The sequence below is a fragment of the Tasmannia lanceolata genome, unplaced genomic scaffold (genome assembly GCF_043159265.1).
Source record: "Tasmannia lanceolata isolate RefF3 unplaced genomic scaffold, GAP_Taslan_0.1 ptg000044l, whole genome shotgun sequence".
NCBI lineage: Eukaryota > Viridiplantae > Streptophyta > Magnoliopsida > Canellales > Winteraceae > Tasmannia > Tasmannia lanceolata.
Window position 1 is genome coordinate 5963724 of NW_027518721.1, and position 20559 is coordinate 5984282.

General features: G+C 38.0%; 1 protein-coding gene across 1 annotated transcript; it reads right to left on the reverse strand.

The window, feature by feature from the left end:
• Window positions 1-31: 31 nt before the first annotated feature.
• On the reverse strand, window positions 32-20131 carry ICU2 (DNA-directed DNA polymerase). Its single transcript, XM_077374565.1, has 31 exons — window positions 18980-20131; window positions 17152-17322; window positions 16969-17052; window positions 16775-16849; window positions 16451-16515; window positions 13815-13905; window positions 9301-9489; window positions 8536-8699; window positions 8293-8407; window positions 7365-7544; window positions 7136-7249; window positions 6878-6997; window positions 6475-6795; window positions 6236-6328; window positions 4505-4623; window positions 4328-4400; window positions 4146-4202; window positions 3849-3941; window positions 3544-3666; window positions 3351-3448; window positions 3184-3229; window positions 2968-3081; window positions 2746-2829; window positions 2274-2390; window positions 1774-1863; window positions 1549-1625; window positions 1232-1448; window positions 1089-1142; window positions 839-958; window positions 617-691; window positions 32-516 (listed from the first exon to the last, which is right to left on the reverse strand). The coding sequence occupies exons 1-31, from the start codon at window positions 20063-20065 to the stop codon at window positions 370-372; spliced, it is 4572 nt and encodes a 1523-aa protein (XP_077230680.1). The 5' UTR covers window positions 20066-20131; the 3' UTR covers window positions 32-369.
• Window positions 20132-20559: the final 428 nt, after the last annotated feature.

Genomic DNA, 20559 nt, shown 5'->3' on the forward strand with positions numbered 1-20559 from the left:
TACCAAAAAAGAACAGTAAAGTTTTTCAAGATAGGAAAAATATAGGAAAAAAAGTTCGGTATTGATATGTGATAATATGTGCACATCATGTCTGTAGTTCTATTAACTAGCCAAGCCTCTTAAGAATTCTATTTATTTTTCCTTCTTTTCAGAGGTAAGGTGGGATTGTAGCCTCAAGATTGTAAAATCCGGAATCCTCCGGAGCTAAGGGCTCAACTCCATTGAAAAGTTCAGTTATCAATAGAATACATTGCTGTTTGCATATATGATATTTACAACTTAAATTGCCGAAAATTGCAAGTGAAGAACTTGAATCCTGAGATTTCTGCATCACTAGAGGGGAAATAATGTCTAACTCCATTTGTGGGATCAAACATTTACAGTAAGATCATTCAGTTGCACCCACCCATACGCAGAACGGTCCCGGATCTTCTGTATTGTCGAAGCCGCCAAATCAACAACTGGCATAATTCTTGTAAGCTGTTTCTCAAATAGCACTCTAGCACTGTACTCTAACTGCAACCATCAATAACTAGATGAGAAACTATTATCTTACCTTTCAAGCTGTATAAACTCTGAGCAAAATACAAACTACCCAATAACAGTAAAAATTAACCTTTTCGATGCACCGTACAGCATCCAACACGTGGCAGAAATACATAAGCTGCTTGTATAGATCCACCTCTGTATACTGCTTCATAGAAACAGTACACCCATTAACAAAAAAAAACAGTACACCCATGTTTTAGTTAACAGATAACTACATAGAAAGGTGAACAAGAAAATCACTAGTAGTTGTGATTAATTTTGTTTAGAATGCAATTGGCATGATCCTAACCTGCCGAACGATGTGGCCGTTACAGCGAGGGTAGTTGGGACAAATTGTTCCTCTTTCAGAATCCCCAACCACCCGCAGATTCAGACTACGAGTGGTATATTTGCACATTTCATCATCGCACTGGTAAGCAAAATTAACTTCCTTTAAACCACTAATAACTCAAAGTTAAAATTTCAAAGACCCACTAAGCTCAAAATGCTACTAGTATACCAACAGCCAATCCATAGATAAAAGTAGAAAGACTAGATACCATCATTACGCCAGTGTAGTACTTGGATATAAACTTCTCTGCTTGCCTTTTAACCTGCAAATCACGTAATGATGTCACTTAAAACTACTAATTGACAGATAAATTGTACTAAAATTTAAAGATATAATGCAACATTTCCATACCTGATTAGCTATCATGACTGGAGATACTTGAACTCTATCACCCTCGTCTGGACATCTAGGGCAATGCATTCTGCGCCAGAAACTACTGCTAGTTTCCTTACTTTCCTCGGTCAGGTTCTCATTGTTGGAAGTTAATAACAAGGTGGAGACTGAAGGGCATTCAAAGGTACTAGAGCAACTGGGACATGATAGCCACAAAGGCTCACAGCCACGGTATCTGCAATTTTGGTTCATGGAATGGGGTACCCTATTAATCCTTGAAACTCTCTTATGACAATCATGATAATTACAGCATTCAATATCAGAGAACTTATTACCTCTCATCATCATCAGCAACACCCAACAGTGTGCTAGAAGGATCTTTGCTGACAGCTTCAATTGTTTTATGTTGGAACTAAAAAAACATGCCATATCATCTCAATAATACATAACTAGTTCTTGATTCTTTCATTCTCCAAAAAATAAATAAAAAATCATCTCAATAATACAAATAGCAAAGTACAAACACTGAACATGTCTTGTTAGTTTTGGTGGAGGCTAACCTTAGATGAGTCAAGCCCTAGACAATCAGCCAAGCGGGCGGGGCTAGTACCCTGAATGGAAGCGCATAGACGTGATACTACAGGATGAATCTGCAAACAGGTTGAATCTTATACCAAGCCACATTGTAGGGTAATAAAGAAGAAATTACATCCATTAAAACAGGCGAAGAGCTATGTCACAAATATCGTTCTCGGGAATTTCTAGGCAAGGGAAAATCTCGGGATATATTAACCTTTTTTATTTTTTCAGGGCTTATATTGGGAAAAACAATAAATAAAATTATTTAAAATATAGAAAAATATATAAATAAAGAAAAAATAAAAATATCATGACATTGTCTCGATAAATGAAAATATAGCTAGATTTTTTAAATATTCGAGATTATTTCGGAATTTTGTCGTTTTATCAAAATGTCGCGATAAAATCGTATATTATGAAAATATCGGAGATATTTGTGAAATAGTCAAATAGGCGAAGAGTCAATGAAGTAGAGGCAAACCTGCTGCGACAAGTAATAATCAATATCGATCATCCAATTGTCATTATTGTCCTTTTTCAGCTCATCAGGATGCCTAGCCCTTTGAGCTATTCCAGTAGATGAAACAGAATCAATGCCCTGTCCAAAAGCAAATCCCATAAACAAAAAACAATGATTGTATTGTTAAGCCATACTTATCACTGCAAACACCAAGATATTATTACTACGAGGGATGAAAAAAGATCCGGAGCTTTGATTCAAAATTATATAGATTCATCCCCCCACGTTTCTTTAGCTGTCATTAACTCTTTATTTGATATGCATAAGAAGAAATTTTGACAATCCTTCCAATCATTTGCCTCCAAATTTGCTAGACTCCAAATTCTAAGGTATGACCATGGCTTGTTTCGCACCATCCAAAGAGGCAATACCAAATCTAATATTACAAGGTGTAACTTAGTAATTAAGGGAGAGTTCACATTACAGACGGTACCTGCTGGCAGCATATGACGTAAGGGATTGTATCACCGGGAGAGCACCCAGTGGAATAGCCACTTTGTTTCAATCTCAGTGCCACCTAAACAGGTCACCAAGTAAAATGTAGGCAGAATAATCAGAAACTAGACAAATGGTCGAGTGAGTAAAATACAACATCAGAGAACTCACACACACACACACACACACAACAACAACAACAACAACAACAAAAAACCACCTGCACATGAGGCTGGTTCTTGGCATCTGGATAGTCTTCTGGGGCTTTTGTCAAGGTCTTTGTGATAACAAATTTTTCAAGTGCTACTTCACCATTCCGCATCTCCTCCTGTACCTGTTTGACAAACAAATATATGACAATGCTACTCAAGAATAGCGATAATTAGAATCTATTGAACAGATTTGGATCATTTTCCTGTAATGTGCCTGGTGATACCTTCATAAGAGAACTATGTATTGACTCCACAACATCTTCACAAGACCTATCATCAAAAGAATTTTAAATGTAAGGAAATTCAATAAGGGCCATGATGCAATATGATGAATTGATTTACTGGACTACTGTTGTCACTTAACATGCTCAAAAGATCTAAATGCACACACCCTCCAGATAATATTTGACAGAGGCAGAAATCCCCCAATTCTTTAGATAGCAAACTCCAGTCACGTCGAACCATGTCAAGACCCTTCCGTTCAATTACCTAATTCAAGCATGAAAAAGCAACCGGTCAAACAACAAGACGCCATATATGAGTATGACCCAGTTGGAATTATGATTGAAAGAATTCATTACAACCTCATAAGGTATCCCATCCTTAAATTGCACTTTGACAGCTGCATATTTCTTTTTCTTGAGAAGTAGCATTCTCTTGTACAAGCCATCAAGATCAATCTCTAAACACCGATATTTCTTGTTGACCTAATTGGAAAATAATGGAAGTTTACTCGGCATTTGATAAGACCTCAAAAATTGTGAATGCAAATATAAATCTTGAAATTAGATATCTCAAAGCAAATATTTCACCATTGGCCTCTCACCTAGTAGTTGTCTAGATTTTGTGTGTAACTAAATAGTCTTGCATTATTCAAAAAAAGCCTCACCTCTTGGATGACCTTCCCTGCAATGGCTTTGGCTTTGGCAATATCATCTAATCCAGTATAAATCATAATTGAATCTGTATCTCCGTAGATCACCTGATGAGCCACATAAGAGTTTAGTGCAGTGACCATGTGTTGGGCTTGGTTTTCATGGATGAGCTTCAATCTAGCATTAAAACTTGAAGAATCCAAGTAATTTATTTAACTATTTATTTGAGCACATATGTCAACTAGTCCTTCAACATGAACATAAAAAAACTGCTTTCATGAATTATAAATCTCTAAGTGAAGAGAAGAGACCTCTAAGTTCAAGTTATTCTGAACAAGATCAACTGTGCTTTGTAGGATCTCTCTTCCCTGCAGGGAATAGATACTTTAGCTAATCATAACTATAATTCTAGCCGGTTAAGTCAATAAAGTGTGCTAAGATGTATAAGCACATCTTTGTGTAGTTCAAATTTTAATAATAATAATAATCTTACTTGGTGTGTTATGAGCTCTGCAAGTGGCTTTGCATAAAATCTTGAGTTTGAAAAGCCTAAGCATCCATATATACTGAATTGCAAGTCAAACAAGTGAAATTAGTGTCAAGAAGTGAATACAGCGTAAAATTTGAGGCAAAAGTAAAAAAATTCCAGCACAGAATAATAAGTGTGGACCTGTTTGCCGTAAGTTTCAATGCTTGTTGTTGAATATCAAACTGCTGAACCTTGAGACCAGAGGCGGTCTTGAGCCATTCCTTTACCTTTCTCCTCCTCTCAACTAATATTTTTAACAACTGAACAAAGGCGGAAATTTCAGTAAGGCACAAAAGGGGTGTGCAGGAAAATTACTATTAAAACTTCAATAGAATAACACAAATAGGCCAACAGAACTTTGCACCATGAATGCATGAAACCTCAGAACTAAACAATAAATGTAAAGGGTTCCGAAAAAAAAAACTCAGTGATTAAACTCTTGCTCGAGAATTGAGTTTTCCCCAACTTTGTCTTTTACTTGACCCAGTCAACAACTCCCGATACTTGGTCAAAGCTTGTGACATTAGCTAACAGCTAAAAACTCAAAAATTGTAGCAGGAGATTTGCGCAAATTTTCTTGCAACAACCAAGACTCGAAGACCTTGATCGAGCAAGAATGTTACCCAACCGAGTCTACTTCACTCGAGAACAGATTAAGTCCAAAGTGACTACCAAGTTTATAAACCTTAGTATAGAGGCATAGAGATAAATGCCACACCAGAACAGCACTTTAATTCCAAATATATCTTTATATCCACATAATTCTTAAATATATGGGTATTATTAGTTATAGTTTTCATGTTGGAAACTTGTGGAGCCTTAATTGAAACTTGCTGAAGAACTTAGGATAGATAGGGCTTACATACTCTTATGATTGGTTTAAGTCACTTTAAGTGGCTTACTCATGTAATTTGATAGGGCCCATCATACGATGGCCCTAATTGCATTTTTTTTTTTTTTTTGACAATAGACATTATAAATAGGGAAGTGATATATTCGCCCCCCTTTCTTCCCCTGGCCAACCACCCCCCCCCCCCCCGAAAAAAAAAAAAATGACTACTTTTTTGCACTAGAAAGGGGCTGGCCCAAGGAAGAAAAGGGGCAAATACATCATTTCCGGGCCTTGGATAGATACTTATCGATGATAATCAAGGAACAGAACAGTATTCCACTCCGAGCGCCATTCCTCGACACTCATATTGATGGAAGCCCCCTACATTTCATAACCGAAGCTTCTCAAGAATACAATTTCGACAACAATCACCAAATACATGGGCCTAGCAAATGTCTGAGTAGGTGACAGTATGATGAACATGTTTACAGTCTACTAAAAATCTTTTCTCAGGGCACGTAGTCAGAAAAACAGCATGCAGAGTAACTATACAATCCTACACTTTAGGTCTACTAGAAATACTTGGACAAGTGGATGGGAAAGTAGATAAAGTAAATCCACAGATTATCATAAAGCAACCACAAAATATTCACATTAAAAAAGTATTTAAGAGTTACAAACTCCTTTGCCATGTCAAAGTTGAGATCACAAATAAATGTATCATGACTTTGTAAACAAAGAGAGAATACTCATCTAACATTCATGAATAATAACAGCATTAAAGAAGTTTTAGATATTATAAATGTACAAAAGAAAGTAAGACAAATCAAAAAGATATACAAAAGAGAGAGAAATTAATGACATCTGCTTTTTTAAAATACTTGTAAAAGAAAACTTTAATAGAACAGAAAAACAAATTACAGAATACATCCTGAGCAAATATGATGATGGTAAGCAGAATGCATGAAGATAACTAAACAGCTATATGACTACATCATTATCAAAATATTCAACTAAGATTGTAATTTTCTGGAAAATACCTTAGGCAAAAGTCCAGTAGTATTACAAGATGGTAAACTAGGAATCAACCCTTCAGGGGATCTTTCAACTGTTGTGAAGCATATATTATATTCCTATAAAATGATAGATGCGTGTCAGAAGGAAAATTGGTAAATAATAGCTATATAAAAACCAACAGCGTAATCCCAAACTCTAACATCTCCCTAATATAAGAAGTAAAAGATTGGTTGTGAGAACTTAAAAAAAAAAGGTGAATAACCTGAATGATAGAAGGGTAGAGACTATTGAAGTCCAGAAGTAATATATATTTGTCGTATAAACCTTTTTTCGGTTCCAAAACCAAACCGCCAGAGTAGGCAGGACCTTTTTTGCCTTTGGCTTGATCAATGTGTTGGGCATCATTATCAAAAGGGATGCCATTATTCAAATCATCAACATCTCCACCCTCTACACTGTGGCTCACCCTCCGTTTTGTTAAATTTGATTCCTTCCCACGTGAGGGAAACTTATCTGGGACAATATACTTCTTTGCGTGAAATTCATGTAACAGAAGGTATTCCACTCTCTGTGCTCTGGCACCCTGAAGAATACAGGGATGGATGTGAAAATCTTTTCTAAGTTGAAACTTTATGTTGCTCAGAACTAAATAAATGAGGACTAACCTGGAGAGTTTTACCCCAAAGGTTACCACTAATATTAGTCAGCTGCCGGGTAAGGGGAAGAACACTCAAATGAAACATTAGTTCCAGAGAAAGCCAAGCATCAGTCTCCCCGTACTCAACCTAATTCCATTATAAGGATCATCATTCGGTAGGCAAAGAGATGTTTTCAAGTGATACGGATAATCTAGTAGCGCATATATTCTGACCCACTCACAAGAGCATTAGAAAACAAGTAAAAGAAGCTCAGCAAAAACTTACAAGTTGTAGAAGTGACCCTGATGATTGGAACATCGTGGGGATATCATGTGGAACAATCTCTATCCTGTCTTTATTCAACTGTGTCTTTGAGAGTTGTGTCAAAGAGTAACTTACCTATAAAAGGATCCACATTTTTTGTGTGGTTAAAAGTAACAAGCATATCACTTTATCCACAAGGAAAATTCAAGCATGGAGTAACAGCTAAATGGTAAGTCTAGGTATGGCTTACTTCCTTCAAGAGGTCCCGCGAACACAAAAAGGTATCGCATAAGAGTCGACCTGCAATACAAGACATGATTCCTGGACTTGCCCCAGACCCAAAAATGGAGCTTCCTTTTGTAAGTTTAGGCATCACTGAGCGCTTCAGACGACCAATTTTGGACCACATGCTGCTTGGCACCTTGCAAGCCTGCGTAATTCGGCAATCAAGAGCTGTACTACCCAAAAATTAAACCCATTTTTGATAAAGTAGTTTGCCAGATTTCAGACGAAACTTGGACAATGTAGTGAGGTAGGTAGTTCATTAGTGATGGTATCTAGCACGGTATCTAGTAGAGACCAGTAAGTGCTGGTAGTTTTCAAAAAATGACAGGTAATTGAAAGTATCTAGATAAATCAGGAGTTTTTATGTGATGCCCATACTTACTTTCATGTATTTGTTTTAAAAAAGTGCAGTGGGACCCACATCTTTGGACCATCCAAATCATTAATTTGTTGGGTCCTTTACTTAAACAGGTTGTGCTCCAGAAGTCATCTCAATAGGATTATCTGAACTCTCTGAAGTCTGAACTGAAGAGGTTTCTGTAATATGCCATCCCTCAGTTGATTGGAAGGTTAGGATCATTCCATGGGGATGATTTTTTGGGCGAATAATATCTAAGTTGGGGCATATCGTATATTATCTCATAAGTCAGATATGTGATGAACACAATTGAAACTTCAATAGTACCGGTAATTGGTAGGACATAGTAGCCTGGGAAGCTCGGTATCATTTATTGTCAATCACATTCTTAATGTTCTGTGAACAAGTTAATTTTGCTGGAGGTGGTGCAATTGAGTTTAGAGTGAGTAGGGCTACAACATATATTTTTGAGGTTAGAAAGAGGCACTGTTCAAAACTTCAAACAATGAATGCTAGCCTGTTGAGAAAACCAAACCTGAGCTCTGTGAAGGAGGACATCCAGGTCAAACCCAGAAATGTTGTGTCCAACAAGAAAATCGCAATCCAATTTGTGTAGTTCAATCATAAAACGATTTAACAAGGCTCTTTCACTGTGAGAAAAGATACAAAAAAAAAAGAATGAAAATGGGAAGAAACAGGACAGAGCAAAGCAGACACTTCATGAGAGAAAAAAATGGAACCAATAATTGGCGTGAAACACATATCAACAGAATCATGCCTGCTCTCAAGGCCCAGAATATTAGAGCCAGCCTTTGAATTCCTTTCATCCACCTCTTTGGTGAAACCCATTGGAAATATTCCTCCTTCAAGCTTGCGAATAACAGTAAAATGGCTAAGTACTCCAGGTCTCTTCCATTCCGATGCCATCATGGGACTATCAATCTGAAAATGAAAAACTCAGAGAAAAAGCTGACTATAATTAGTATGAAAGCATGAATCAAAACATGCTAAATGTTTGAACTAAAATTGTGATATGCAAAACAATAGCAACTGCTAAATAGTAACCTCTAACAACTCTGAAAGAAACAAGAGATTAACTGATCAATTCTTGATGATGGTAAAGATTACCATACAGCAAGAATTGTTGACTGACAAGTGCCACCCAGTTGAGGCAGAATATCCGGGTAAGCTATGTCACAAATATCGTTCTCGGGAATTTCTAGGCAAGGAAGAATCTCGAGATATATTTTTTTGGGTTTATTGGGAAAACACAATAAAAATAAAATTATTTAAAAATATAAATATATAAAATTTAAGAAAAATAGAAAATAAAAATATCGTGATATTATCGCGACATTTTATAATAAAAATGAAAATACCACTATAGTTTTAAAATCTCAGGATAATTTCGGGATGTCATCGTTTTATCAAAATGTCGCGATAAAAACGAGATATTTTGAAAATATCGGAGATATTTGTGACATAGCTGGTTAGGAAAATCATTTACTCTTAAAAAGTACTTCCAAAAGAAACAAATGCATACCTTAGCCCTGTGGCAGCAAATGACAGAGGCAGAAACTATTTCATTCGCATTGGTTTTTTCATTGATAATTGTTTTTAGATTTATTGCTGAAACAATTACTGGAGGAATCTCTAGTATGGTCTTTGAAGAAGTTAATATACGTATGTCCTTGGAAGAATCAACAGTGACTTCAAACTTGCACCAGCTTACCTGTTCCATAATTAACCAAGTCAGTTTCTTAAACCCAAAATATGCAAGAAAGTACTAGCAGAACTACTACATAGAGTTCAAACAGAAAAATCAACGATTAAGGGCTTCTCTGGATGCACGATAAAATATTACGTGATATTTTTCTCACATATGCTTATCTGCAAAGCAGGGGTAAGGCTGCGTACATCTAGCCCTCCCCAGACCCCGCAATGACGGCAGCCTCGTGCACTGGGCCGCCCTTTTTTTAATGCAAAATACAATATATTGTGTGAAAAAAATAACACATAAATGAATTTATTGTGTTTTTTTAATTGTGATTGTTTGTGACGAGAAAATATCCCACCTTAAAAATTGTTCTCTCTTGTACTTGTAATATAGTATCCTTGCTATTCAAAAAAAAATACAGTATATTTTTCGTGGTGCTGACTGGAAAATATCACATTAGAGGAATATATCGATCGTTTATAGTGTAACAGAAAGAGGAAAATAGTAATTTCTTGGGCATCACCAGTCAAACCAGTCAACCTCAGCCCTTGATTTGGAGGTTTACTAAAGATTTGGAAGACATGGGCTCCATCTGGGAGCTAGAAGACTAGTTAAAAGCTTTCAAGTCATGCTGTAAGTAAATAAGTTAGGCATTTTGAAAGGCACTGATGAAAGTGGGTAGTTTTCTAGGTTAATCGGTGAAGGTGGAAGTCGTCAGATCTTTTGGCCCCATTCAAAAAGAGGGATGTTGAGGTGTCAGCAAATCTGAAGCAGTGTTTGTTCATTCGGGCAACGACGGTAGGGGCTACAAATACATTTTGACAGGTGCTTTTTCGACATGTAGGGATAGTCACCTGATGATGGTGGGTCCGACCAGCCATTCTCTTCTTATGGTTTCCCAAGTAGTGAGACCATCCTCTTTGGACAGATGGATGGAATGAAAGTAGGCCTACTAACAGTGGTTTTGGGTCTTCAAATTCAAATTGGCTGATTGAGGGTGGGTCACTACTTCCAGGCTGTGACATTTGCTTTGTCGACGCTAGGGCTGTCTGAGTGCAAAGTTTGAATGGGGAAGGAGGTTTGGGTAGGTCTCTTGGGGAATACGCCATTTGTGATGAAAATCATGTTCAAGGTGGGGACTCAAGACAGACACCCGCGAAACCAAGACCAAGTGATATAGACAAAGGATCTGTTGGACCACCAATAGATGACCTTTTAAGGCCCAACCACATTACCGGCCTTGCACCGGGTCTAGTCCAAGACTCTTTGCTTGGGCCAAATTTTGGGGACCGACTCATTAGTCTCTCTCTTTAGAGCCCTACCTGGCTAGGCCTGCCATGTACTTCTGGTCCAAGCCCAAGTATAGACTACCACATTCATGAGGGCTCCTCAGATGGGCGTCTATTTGATGTTTGACAAATCGCACCTCCCCCCTATTGGGCTGGTTTTTCATCGATCGACTACAAATTTATGCACTTGGGATTGGTCACTTCATGGTGGAGTTGAGCCGGGGCTACTAAATGTTTGAGAAAAGGGGGAGTTTCCTGCATATCCAGGATTGGTTCGAGCCCTTCGGAGTTTATTGTGCTTTCGAACTTAGAGGGACAAGGATCTCAAAGTCAATCCCTTGAACTCTATTAGTTCACCAACTAGGGAGCATGTGACAAATGAGGTGCCAGGAGTTATCCTCCTTTGGTGAAACCATGACAGACAATGTGCCAACGGGGATTGCCTTTAGAGAAGAGATGCTCTTGATACTTCCTTGCTCCCTATCTTAGGTGTGCCCTTTTCAGATTCTTTTTCGTTTACTTTCCATTCCTTGGATGACCGCGGGTGCAGCAACAGGTTTGGGTTCAGAGTAGCAAGATTGATGTTGCAATTGTCGAGCAAGCCATTCGCCTAACACTAGCCCCAAGACGTATAATGAAGATGTGATCAACTATCGAATTGTGTCTCTTAAGAATGATGGATACCAAAAGTGCCTTGTTCATTGGAAAGGAATATTGTTGTCAGAGTGCATGCTGATTACTGTTGCAGAATTCCAACAAATCAATCTCAATCTCTATGACCACTATAAGTTTAAGAATTCGACAGTCGAATTCTTTCAAGTCAGGGAGAAATGACAAGAATCAATTCAAGGATTATAGTTGCAAAAATAGAAAAAGGAAAAATGGTCATTTTCAGGTCAACCCTAAGCCTTCGTTTGGAGCTTCATTAAAGATTGGGAATACATGGGCCCCATCCTGGGCCTAGAAGAGTAGTTTTTCTTTTTTTTGAATGGTAGCAGATTTCATTAATAAGAAGGCGACTAAGAGGGGTCGCCCAAAAGATACAAAGAAACCCTATAGAAAGAAATACAAAAACAGCCCATATCACGGGGGAAGAAAGTCATACAACTCTAGACCAGTCTTCTCTAGCCAAGCGGTCTGCAACACTATTAGTCGACCTCCTAACATGCAGGAAAATAACCGATGCTCCTGCAACTTTATCAAAGATTTCATCAAATAAATGGGTGAAACGTCACGAAGGAACCGTAGAACCTCGAACCCAATGGATGGTATTAAGGGAGTCGCCCTCCACAATCACGCTATTCATCTCATCTCTTCCTAAACTCGTGAATCCTTAGTGTACAGCTCATACATCCACCTCACTAGCATCTGATATACCAATTGACCCTGAAAATGCCCACAAAACTTCACCCCTTGAATCCCTAATGACCTCATCTATACCTGCTGGACTAGGATTGCCCAGATTGGACCCATCAAAATTTAGTTTTAACAACCCGTTGGCAGGGAGTTCCCAAACCTGCAAAATGGGAACACGCCTCCCGATGCTGAAACAGACTTCCTTCCACCCTTCCCATAAGTCAAAGGAGGACACGAACCGGCAGGGAGGAAGGCATTCTTAAATAAATAAGAATTGAGGAGACTTGGCGACTCATTCAAATGATCTAGCATTCTTTTCTTTCCAAAGGACCCACAAAGTAGCGAGAAGACACATATTCCACAAAATCTGTCCTTTCTTCTTCCAAGGCACTAAGGACCATCCTTCTACTAGCTCGTGAAGTGTAGAAGGAAAAACCCAAGAGATTCCAAACCTCGAAAGAATGCCACTCCACACTTGCCTGGAAACTTTACAATGGATGAAAATATGATCCATTGTTCCCCTGCCGCTATGCACAGTACACAGTGATCAACTATCAGCATCTTGAGCTTCCTAAGAATGTTCAGTATTTGAATTCGGTATCGGATAGCCTTGAAGTCTAGTTAGAAGCATTTTGAAAGGATCACTTAAACTCACCTAAGTTACAAATAATGGACGGTCCACTCATTCTCATGTGTGTGTGTGTGTGTGTGGTTGGGTGGGGGGGTGCGGAGATGCTCGTTTCGTATAAAGCCGGGAATTTGGTATTTTTCCGTAGGGTTTAGAGAAGGTATCTTGGTCCAAAAGTGTTGTTCTTTTTTAGGATTTTAGAACTTTCTAGTTCTCTTTTCTTTTTCTTTTTTTGTATGTATGTACCCTCAAGGCACTCCTATGATGATATGATGTTATGAGTGATATGAAGCTTTTTGTAATGAAGATTTTCTCTTCTTTCGTTCTTGATGGGATATCTTAATCACCCATTGGTGAGAGGCCTATGGTTTTACCTTTCTATATTCCATATTCCAACTTCTCAAGATATTCTCTTCATCGTTATTTGTTCTTCACTTGATCAAAATTTTCAAGATTCCTTTCGTATGATTTCTTTCAACTTGGGTTGTTAGTTTGATTCAAGGCATTTTACTAAGAGCTTAAATTGGAGTAATCTGTTCGAATCCGATATTGTATACAATGGGAGAAACATTTGATCTCAATCATTGGATGGTATGAACCCTTCTAATTTTATTGATTTAGAAATTTAAAATTCCCTTGGAAGTTAGTATTATACTATTGTCATCGAAAGAATCAATCTGAATGAATCTGATCGCAAATCTAACGGCTGATCTGAGTTGGTATCAACCATTAGGCTTATAGATTGTGTTGATCTCAAGATCCAACGGTTTGGTAGGATTGATTTCAACTTTGTTTGACGAGATTAACCTTGTGTGTGAATTTTGAAGCATATTGAAGGTTAGATCTAAAGCTATTTTTAGAAAGTGTGTAAAACTCAGATTGTCAAACATAATATTGGGGATTTTGCATAGCTTAGAGATAAAATTAAACATCCTCTATTAATCCTACACCATATATTTTATAGTGCACCCAAACAGGCCTTTGTACAAGAACTAGCTAAATAACCTTTTATTTTGTGCCCACAATTTAAGCTAAACAATAAACAAGACCAAACTCGAAAATCTCACCCGCTGGGATGCAAAACAGCTGACAAAATTTGAAATTGATAACCAAGAAGGTCCCTTTATTTTCCTTTTGACCAAAAAAAGCTCCAACGCACTGCAAGCACAACCTCAGTCATCTTTTCTCAAAATACGCATGTGATGAATAGTAAGACGTACAAATGCACATGCATGTTTAGACATTAGAGATCAATATTGGGTGAGGGAGAAATGTGTTAGTGACCAAGCACAATTTCCTTGAAACATTCTATATACAAATCCTTCCAGAAGCAAAAATATTTAAGCGGTGAGCACCATGTAAAAAATTCTCGAAACGGAGACACAATCAGTAGAGTAATAATGCAGAATCATGAATAAAAAAGTCGAAATATGAGTTTGTGGTCACATTGAAGTTTTGAGTTTTTACTAATTTAGGGCAAATTAATTCAATTACAATTTCAGGGGCAGGATATGTAAAATTCTATTAACGGTGCCACTTGAGAGTGAAATCTGCATTGGATAATGGCAGAAATCCATACATATATCACAGCTAATTTGCAAACAGGATGCTAATATGCCATATTTTGACCTGTACTAGAAGCTTCTTCTCAAAATCTGACACTTGATAGCAGTTCCTTGTTAATTGTCACACATACATCAGAAAGTGGATCAATAGGCACCAGAGAAAGGGACTAATTTGTCACTAAACTGAAAATTCGTTGCAATTATTATCTTCCATTAAGTCTGAAACATAGTGTTTACTGCTGGTGACTAGTGCAACTGTTAAAGTAAAAAAGGAAAAGAGAGAAACCATGGAGGAGCACCAAAGTTGTGATAATGAATGAGAGAAGAGGAAAGAAGAAAGAAAGAGGAGAGAATGGAGTTCATGGGAGTTGAATTCCAGCCGCATGACCCACTATAGTTTACATACACACAATTAACATCGGTGCTATTAGGACCATGCGTGATGGGTCCCATCCTACTAATGTGAAAAATCATCAAAAAATCACACCAAAACAATACTACTTAACTACTCTTTTGCTCTTAACAGAAGAGAGAGAACGCGTGTATTTGATATTTCTCCCTATGCAGAAGAGAGAGAACGCGTGTATAAAAGAATGAAAAGAAACGTTCAGGAAGCTTCAGGAATAAGAACGTAAATCTGTTAACTTTTCTATGAGTGTGGCTGAAAGAAACATTAGTGGGCTTCTCTCTTAGCGTTCCCTCTTAGCTAATATGCATGCATCTGTTAACATTTCTACGCAAAAGGCTGACAGAAACTTGGAGGTCTTTATATTTATCATTAATTTCCTTGGTGGTGTCAAACAATCTTCGTGAAGATTTGGAATCCCCCTTCATACATCGAATAATGCTACCAGAATCAGCCAATGGGCACACAAGATGATCAACGAAAACCTTGATGCCTTGAAAGAGAGCAAGAGCTTCAGCCTCAAAAGAGTCTCTGACACCCTCCAGACCTGAAAAATCCAATCGAATACCCTTTCAATGACAAACTAATCCCACAACCCCAACTATCCCCTGCTTCGCCTCACTCCCCCAACAGTGACAAACCAATTTCTCCTAATCCTCCCTAGAAAACACACAGACTCCATTTTGGATAGCCAACCACCCAATAATCTTTGAACTGAAAATATCCCTCACTTTTACAAAGCTTTTTTTTTTTTTTTGAATAGTAGGCTCTTGCAAAGCTTTGAGATCACTCAAATAAAAAATACATAAACAAAAAATAAGGCTTCGAGATTTATTTACACCAATAGGTTTCTGGTTTATTTGCTTCAAAGATGACAAAACATTCTTTTATAATTTGTCATTTTGTTTTACCTATTTATCCTTGGTCGTGATGTTTTACCATAGTGTTTTTTTTTTTTCTGCTGGGAACTATTTTGTGTCTTACAAAGAAGCAATCGCAATATCAATTAAATTATGATACAATTCGCACATTCAATGATTTTGTGCAGATGTCTTGTATTATGGCTGTGATTGATGACTCTGGTGGACTAATGTCTGTGGCGACCACGCAGGCCGAGCTAAAGCTTATTTCGGTAATTTTTTTATGTAGTGGCATTAATATATATATATATATATATATATATATATATATATATATATATAAGCCACGTATTAGAGGAGTTTCTATATAGTGTAAGGCCTTACAACAATACGGTATTTGAACCAACAGCAGCTGTTGTTGGATCAAATATCAAGCGTGGTACCTCGACCGTCAATGACCTTATTGTTGTAAGGCCTTACACCATATAATTTCTCCGTATTAGGGTTACAAGTAGCAAGGGTTTTGTACATTCTCTTGGCCGAGAGGAAAGGAGAGTTTTGTAACCTTAAGCCAAAATAGTGAGACTCTTCTCCCATGGTAGTCACACTTCTGAACCACATAAATCTTGTGTTCTTTGTTTGGGTGATTGTGTTTCTTGCATCTATTCTTGTCGCTTGATGCACATTGTGCTTGATCCTATTTTGAGAGATTAAAGATCTCTCTGTTTTCTACAAATGAGATTAATCAAGTTTGAAAAAAAAAATTAAAAGAGGTCAACACAACACATCATCAAATGTAAAAAGAGAGACCAATCCATAAAGAAGACATGCAAAATTGATGATCCAATGTGCCGTATTATGACTGACTATACCTGCAATTTGTCCCAAGTAGAGAAGAAAAATGTTCTCCTTTCAGATCTGATGGAAGTGGTGGATCCTGCATTTGTGGAATTCAATAGAAACGACTTGAGAGCCATGCCAAGCAAAGTTTAGAAAAGATCTATAGTCCCAAATCAACGAATTCCATTTTCCTAGTGAGAAAAACAGACACCTAACACTAGCAATAAATTTTCATTCAAACTCCAGAATAATAGGAGTGCAGAATCATGTTGACTCCATAATAAAGCATGCAATAAAAAATTTACAAAACTAAAAATATCCACATAAAAGCAGATTAAATATTCAGACTGAATTACCTTAAAAGGGTAATTGACCTTAAGAACATAATGTTCCCCAATCGGTATGTCAGATCGCTCAAATGCATAGGCTCGCTGCAATGTGTTCAAAGATAATTTTATGAAAGTAAAACAAGAGTATAATAATGCATGATATATAAGGTATAGTGATTTACCCAGAGTTAACTACTTATTAAGTGATTGGATTTTCAAACCTTAACTGGCGCCATGCTAAAAGTTGACACATTCAGACGCAACAACCGATTTGCTACTTCATTCTTTAATCCCGATGCCATCTCCTAGAAAAAAAAAAAAAAACTCATCAGCTATGTATGTGTGTGCAGAAAAGAGAAATAGGGAATATGCCATGTGAACATAATAAATGCTTTTAATTTTACTTGAAGCTTTGTTCGTAAATCTGCGGGTAATATTCGGGAGTCACTGGCATTTCTTTCAAGCTCCATGATCACATTGTCTGGGAAAACGGAACCATTTGGGATCGCATATAAGCTTCTCTGCATGTTCTTTACAACTACACAGCAACTCAGATATGCATTTCCTGCTTTAACCTTACCACATATACAGATGTAATCCCGTCAGAAGGTTGCCTACCATCCAAATTTGCAAATAAAATACCTCAAGTAAAGGATAGACAAGTACAACATCTCCATGTACTCTTAGTTAACATTCAAATTAAAAAACCAAGATAACTTTAGGGAAGATATAAACTCTGCTAACAATTCAAAGGTCAAAGTGAGAAAAAGCAACAATTCAAGTAAAGGTCAAAGTGATTGGTCAAAAATAAATGTAGCATCTCTGGAACTATGGAACACTACCGACGCATTGATTTCAAAGAATATAATCTTATTCAAAATACGCTGTGATGGGCTGGAGTTGAACTTTCCCGTTTTAACATTATTTTAATCATAGGATAAGCTCTCTAGAGTTGTGCTGTCAATTTGTACAAAGTAAGTTGCATAAATAACTCATAATGAATGACAAGTTAGACCATTACAACTCAAATTTAGCTTTAGAATTACCTGGGACACAAAATCCTACCTAGGAGCTTAACTCTTTCCCTAGACCATATAAATGAAAGATAATCCCTCTTTAGTCATTCAATACACATCAGATATGTTCTACATGTACCACATTTCAGCTAGGCCTAATCATCTATTCCAATATTAATTGGGTTGGTTGCCAAATAATCAGCATACCAGTACTATTGCATTTCTCTTGGCTCCTCTAATATCTTGGAAGTATAAGAACAGGCACAATTACCAAATCTAGCATCGAGGCCAAACATCTGGCTCCAACACTTCTTTGGGACCTTGATATCTACCTTATATTACCAAGTACCACCACTACTTTATAGAGAGCAGAGGCAACCAGAGTTTTATCAACATTGCCCCCACTTAAATGTTTTGCAAGTAAACCAACCATAGAAATCAATCATCACTTTTTCTAACAGTTGCAAGATATCATTTGGGCTTCCTTACATCTCTTCCAGCATGCAACTTGTTGACCTATTCACTATGTCTACGAGTCAAGATTGACCCTTACGCTTAGTTGACAAACTATAGTAGTATGGTGTAAGTAGTCACATCTCCCTTTAGAGATTATTTTTGTCATTTCTTTGTCTTCTCTTATTTGATCTTATCAAATATAAGACCGTCTTTCTTCATCAAATAGTACATGAAAATGCAGCCCTCATGGTATTGGGTCCCACTCACTCATAAATTCATATAGCTGCAAACGCAATCAAGATCCTCAACAATACAACTGAGACCATCCCAGTGGGCATATGCCAATTTTCTTTGCCAACAAACACACGCACACACTTGTCATGACACCTCGTGTCCGTGTCGAAACTCTACACATGAATCCATGTCCACGGATCATGATTATATATACTTTCTGTTTTAATTGTGTCCCTCTTTCTAAATTTTAGGGGTTTGCCGTGTCCGTGTCCCCAAATCATAGGTGTATATATATAGTCAGAATCTAATAATAGAATGCAACATAAATTAAGCTGTGTTACGAGAAGTCGAGAACAAATACTGGAAATGAAATAGCATTCTCATCTGGGCACAAATCAGAAGGCAAAAGGCAACATCCTAGATCTAAAGTTTCACATGTGGCTACTCTAATCAATTCATAATTCTACAATCTGGATTTAATAGAGAGAGTCTTATTTTAAGAACACAAAGTAATCAAAATAAGTACCTTCCCAAAGAGATACAGATTGCCCAAATTAGCACCATGGAGCTCCTCATAAGCATCGATCATATAGAAAGGCAGTGACCCATCTGAATCCAACACAAACTCTGACTTCTCATCGCAATTGAGATTTGACACTACACCCCCTCCATTGCAAGCACCATTCCCATTTTCTCCTTTACAAACAGCCTTCCATCCTGCAGCAGCACTCAACGCAGGATCAACATTCATCTCAATCTTCGCATTGAGCGAAAAAACCTCCTCACTCTTCGCCTTCTCCACTTTCAATTCACCATTCTCTGATCCCTCCACAACTACACTCTTACTCTCCAATGAATTCAGCTGTAGCGGATTTGGATCAACAATTAGCTCAGAGTTTACAACATTCTCATCTTTCTTGCAGTCCAAATCACCATTTTCTTCAAAGCCTGAGCCCAAATCGCTGCGTAAAATTGTGTCGTTTTCAGGTCTAACTATAGGATTAAACAAAATGGGTTGCTTTTCATTCTTAACCTGAAAAACATTCCCCAAATTCTTCGCACGCCGCCTCTCTCTATCACCCTCATCAGGCGCAAACTCCGCTATAACATCATCAACTATACTATCTGCCAAAGACCCTTTACTCTTATCATCCCTACTCTTCCTAAAAACCGACGAAGTAAAAATCGAAGAAAGCTGCTGTTTCCCCATTAGGGCAGCGGCGGCCGAAAGCGAAGAGAGCTTTTTGGGTCGTGGGTCTTTTTTCGCGGGCTTTTTTTTCTTCAATTTTTTTATTTCTCCATCAGATTCATCAGATGAAGGGGGTAACCCTGTTTGGGTCCAATCCTCTTCTTCGCCTTCGTCACCGTATCCAAGTCCATTGTCATCAACTATGAAATCGCGGGCCGCTTCGCGGCGTTTGGCGACTAGGGCAGCGTAGTCTTCTTCTGCGACTGTGTCGTAAATTGGGTTTTCGAGTTTTACCTGGAAACTGCCTTCGGATCTCCGGCCGCCGTATTGTCGGAGGGATTTTAGGCGTTCTAGGGCTTCGGTACGAGCCGTGGCTTCAGCGCCTTTGGTTCTTCGCCGCGTTGAAGCAATGGGTTCGTCCATCTCTCTCTCTCTCTCTCTCTCTCTCTCTACAGGAGAGAACGTTCTGGTCTGCTTGTTTTGGGCTTTTGGCGGGAAAACCCTAGGATTGGCGCCAAATGAAAGTCTTTTTCTATTTTGTCGAAATATGAAATTACCGAAACATCCCTGTGTTGTTGATGAAATTACGGAAACGACGTTGGATCTTCTTAAATGGAGTTTCATTTCACAGTGCGTACGGTCCGGATCAATCCAAACGATAAATCTATTTGGGGTAGCGGTAAAACTTGGGTCGGGCTCTGCCCGGATCTAAGGGGTTCAACCCAATTTCGGATCAAGTTGGGTTGGGTTAGGGTTAGAAAAAGCCAATCCGATTTGATATTGGATTAGGTTATGGTCGACTCAAAAAGACCCAATTTAGAAAATATGGCTTAGACGAGTTGGCACGGGGTTGACCCTCCTCGACCTGGGTTGGATCGGATTAGGGTTGATGGAATGCTACCTTGAGTTGGGCTAGG